The following is a 4,572-nucleotide window of genomic DNA, read 5'->3' on the forward strand; positions in this document are numbered from 1 at the left end:
AACCAGAGCCATGCGTCAAGGTGAGACCGACTATTCCAAGCTGGAACCTCTCAGCCTCACACACCAGCTCCAGCTCCTTCCCCACCAGAGAGGTGACATACCACATTCTGATGTTTCCTGTCTGATTCACCTCCACATTCACCTACCTCTGTCTGTACTTGCTACCTTTTATTTACCATCTTCTGGTGCAAACTTTCCATGAACTCGGAAGTCATAGACACAAGTATGCTTCACATGGCCCCAGTTGCTACTGATGTCTAACTTTATGTAGCGGAAAGCTGCTCTTCTGTGGCTCTGTAATGACAAAATCATATGTTAGCTGAATATCAAATCGGTAAAGCTAAATAGGAAGTTTAATTACATGCATTCACTGTTTTGATATTGCAAAGGCCAGCAAGATTTCTAATATTTCTTGAATATTTTCCATCTTCTCATTTAACAACCACAAATGTCAATGAATTTGATATTTTATGTGATAGACCAACAGAACATAACACATAATAGTGAAGCGGATGCTGATGATGTGAGGGTGGTCTTCATTAGCAGATGGACAGAGCTATAAATACAGACCAGTCCTTGAAGGCAACCTGCAGAAGACTTAAAAACTGGGTGGACAGTAGGACAACAACCCTAAACATACAGCCAGCAATAATACAATAGGAAGGTTTAGATGAAGCATCTTATATGATAGGTGTAGTCAAAGTCCAGACATAAATCCAAAACAGAATCTGGCAAGACTGAAAAAATTTAATTTTTAGATGCTCTGCATCCAGTTTGACCGAGATTAGCCTACTTTGTTTTCATGTATAATTTTTTATCCGATTCACAAATATGAGCTACTTTCTGTTAGCATGTTTCTGTTATCATGTCCCAATAGAATACAAGAATGTCTGTATTTTAAACATTGAAGCACTGAAAAGTTCAATAGCTATAAATATGTTGCAAAATGATTAAGCAAAGTAGCTAAACAAGTAATTGGGATAAACGTACCGGTAGCTCAAACGTCTGAAGCGGCTCTCCATTCTCATCATACAGAAAGGTTCCCAGATGAGTCCACTCCTGTTCGGGATCCGTCATTCCCTGCAAAACAAAATTAGACATTATAAATGTCTTTATAAATATCTCTGAAAGTTAGACTGAGTGTTGCTGTTTAATATTCAGATACTTGTGGCTTACATAGACAGAAAACTCCTTGGGAGCACTCCAGGAGTTGCCAGTCGGGGACAACATTTTAGGCAGGTGACCCAAGGTTACATGATTGACAACAACTCTGTGGGACAGGGCGATGGCTAAATGTCCCTGGGACCCTTCAAAGCCCCAGCACTCTCCTGGTTGTAGGCGAGTCCTCCCCTGAAGAGAAGAAGAGTTCAAAGTTTCAGTGGGATGTTAAAATAATAAACAAAAAGCCTTCTAAATATTGCATCATATAGAAATACCATTCTGCTTCATATTCATGTTACATTATGATCATAGTTCATGTCATACCTGGAGAACAACGTCTGGTGTGACTGACGGCATATGTAACGCAATTCCAAACCAATTTAGGGTCTGTCTTTGTTTGGGATGTACAGCTGATGGCATATAGGATAACACCTTTGCTCCTGTTTTCAAACACACACAGAAAGTGAATTAAAATCATCTAAGCCTGAAACATTCAGTCAGATTTATGATAGTAATGACTTACCTTGTGATTTCAAAGCAAAGTTGGCCATCGTATCTGCCAACGGAAAAAGGTAGCCGACCTTGTTCTGAAGGACCCCCATCCCCTCCTTCGCTACCTGAATTTGTCTTTCCTCATCTTCACATCCTGGGACTGAAACCTAAACACAATTGAAGTTAGATGTTTGGTCATATCACTGCAGAGGACATTCATATAAGGGTTTTGATTAACAGAAAGCTTACTGCATTTATGATGGAGGGCGAAGAAACCGCAGGTTCCATCGTCAAAGGAGCAATAAAGATGGTAAATCCTGACAAATGTGGAGAAATGAGAAGAAGGTGACAGGATTAGTGACACTGCTTTCAGACTAAAAACTCTCTACAAAACTTAGAAATATTGGTGCTTGGCTGTTTGTAGAAGAAAATCATTTACCGTAAAACAAGGCGAGGAATATGACGCTGACATAACAATGTTTCAGCGTGTACATCAACAGGCCCCTGTTGATGCTGTTGCTGTTGGTGTTGTTTGTTGATGAGGTCTTTCTTCTTTCTGAGTGGTAATACCGACGGTATGTCCACTTCCTGTTCAGCCAAGGTAGAACAAACACAAATATGTAAACAGATACATAGATCCTAACATTATTGAGTTAAATTTGCAGGGTTTTTTTTTTGCAAAAGTATTTACTTCCCTTGAACTTTTTCATATCTTGATTTTAATTACCCATTACTTACCCAGGAAGTCACCACTGAGAATAAGAATCTATTATTCCAGGGAGACTTGGGTTATTATTCAACATAATCACATTGCAAACACAAACTTTGTAAAAAAAAAAATTTGAACAGCCATACTTAGTTCCACATCTCTTTTGATCTGAGTTTGCAATTTTAATTTATGTACGGTATTGTTTTCCTATGCTGTAAATTAACCCTTCCTGCACAGCCTCGTTTTTATTTTTCCCATCATATATTTTTAAGTTAGTTTGGATTTGCATTCAAACTAAGGTCCTTCGGGTCATTTTTCCTATAATTTACTGCTTGCTGTAAAGTGTATATAAAAAATACTCACTCCCCCTGTATGTTTTACCATTTTACAGCTTTTTCATCAAAATTGGGCATTTTTGTCATTAAAAAGTATACTAAAGATCTTATGTCATTTGAAAACTAACCTATTTAAAAATAATAATCAAAAAATATTTGACTTAAATTAAGTGGCTTGTTAGGTATTTTGTACTATTATCAACTATTTGTTATACTTTTATAATGTTCTTACCTTATGTACTCTTATTTGTTTTAGTCATATCTTTTAAGAACTGTTTCTGTGTTGTTAATCACTCTGATTTCCTTTCTCAGAGGGCCTCTCTGAAGAAGAGCAGAGACAGCAGCTCTTCACAGAACGCCCTGCTTTGAACTGTTAAGATAGCTATAAAACCATCGCCGTGAAGATTCACAACTTGTCCTGTTTGGTCCTGGGTCAGGAACTAGATAAGCTAGTGTGAGATAGATTGTGTTGTTAGTTAGTGATAATCTTGGCGCTGTGACTGTGTGATGAAGTGTCTTTCCCCCTCCCTTTAGAGTTACAGCGCTCTCTGTGATTAGGGATCCTAAAGACAATAAAAAGAGAGGGGCAGGCAAATGTGCTTCAGAGCAGTAGGAGATTTGTAACTGAAAGCACATCTCTCTCTGTTCTCCTCGCGTGTATTCAGAATCTAACTCTCTCTTGTATTTCCTGTGTTATTTGGTCTGTGTTTAATAGGTGTTAACTCTGACATGGCTGCATAAATATTCACGCCCTTTAAAAGTGACTGACCTAATTCAAAGAAGGTCCAGCCAACATTAAAGGTTTATTTTTTTGTAATTTTTTTTTGTCACACAAGCCAAATTTTGTTATATATTATTTATTTCAACATTCAAGGGGATAAATACTTTTTATAGACACTGATCACTTGAATTTCTCTACTGTGTCTATTCCTAACTCTGATTCCTAACTAAAGGCGTTTTTGCACTGCACGGAACGGTACGGTACGGTACGGTTCCGAGCGTGTTCGCATTACAACTTGTGATCGGTTCCACCCGGCCCCATGGAACCACAAGAGCTGTGGTTCCAATCGTGCCGGCCAATCGGTTCTGCTTAGAACCAGCAGCTGATTGGCCGCTGGTTGTTATAGAGTCAGACGTTGATTTTCCGTTGACAGCTGGCTCTCACTAAACTGTATTTTATTTTGTAAAGAGTGCTCTTTTCAATATTTTTATTAATAGTTTTAACTAGCAATGGATTCGTTTCAATATAGTGCAATCACCTGGTCTAATGATGAGGTTTTTTTTTTCCTCCGCTTACTCGCTGATGAACGAGTACAGTCGGCCGCTACATCGAAACCATTGTTTCGATGTAGCGCAATAGCGTCAGCATTCTAAGTCTTCTTCCAACCGCCATAAAAAGAAGAAGTGCTCAGTGTTTGCGGAAGTAAACATAGAGGCTAACGGTGGAGCTTAGCTTACATATTTGAAGTAGTTATCCGGCTGGAGCAGCATATTAACAACTTAATCCTTATAATTCGTCATGGTTGTTGTTTTTCTTCCCACTCTCTTTTTTGCTAAATTGCTAAACAGTACACAGATGTTTGTGGTTGTTACATGAAAAGAAGTAGAAAGTTCAAAGGGGAAGAAATATTTTTGCCAGGTCTTGAATTTAATACTTCTGTTGATTTAGTTTACCTGATCCTGGTCTCTTTATATGAGATGGTTGGTTTTCCATCAGGTCCATAGTACCTATTTTACATCAGTCTATCGCTTCTTCTCAGAATTTCTAAACAAAAACAGAGGCATGGAGAGTTGGTCAGTAACTTGATATGCTTTGATATCACAAAGCATATCAAACATATGACAAAATTGCAAGACTTTTAATCAGTTTCACCG

The 4,572-nt window shown here is 38.2% G+C and overlaps 1 protein-coding gene across 1 annotated transcript; it reads right to left on the bottom strand.

The window, feature by feature from the left end:
- Positions 1–33: 33 nt before the first annotated feature.
- LOC107834551 (SUN domain-containing protein 3-like) lies at positions 34–4,456 on the bottom strand. Its single transcript, XM_016666095.1, has 7 exons — positions 4,372–4,456; positions 2,093–2,241; positions 1,903–1,970; positions 1,486–1,820; positions 1,177–1,350; positions 991–1,080; positions 34–294 (listed from the first exon to the last, which is right to left on the bottom strand). Exons 4-7 carry the CDS (start codon positions 1,579–1,581, stop codon positions 169–171), a joined length of 486 nt encoding a protein of 161 aa, XP_016521581.1. The 5' UTR covers positions 1,582–1,820; positions 1,903–1,970; positions 2,093–2,241; positions 4,372–4,456; the 3' UTR covers positions 34–168.
- Between the last annotated feature and the right edge of the window lie 116 nt (positions 4,457–4,572).

The sequence above is a fragment of the Poecilia formosa genome, unplaced genomic scaffold (genome assembly GCF_000485575.1).
Source record: "Poecilia formosa unplaced genomic scaffold, Poecilia_formosa-5.1.2 Scaffold660, whole genome shotgun sequence".
Taxonomy (NCBI): Eukaryota; Metazoa; Chordata; class Actinopteri; order Cyprinodontiformes; family Poeciliidae; genus Poecilia; species Poecilia formosa.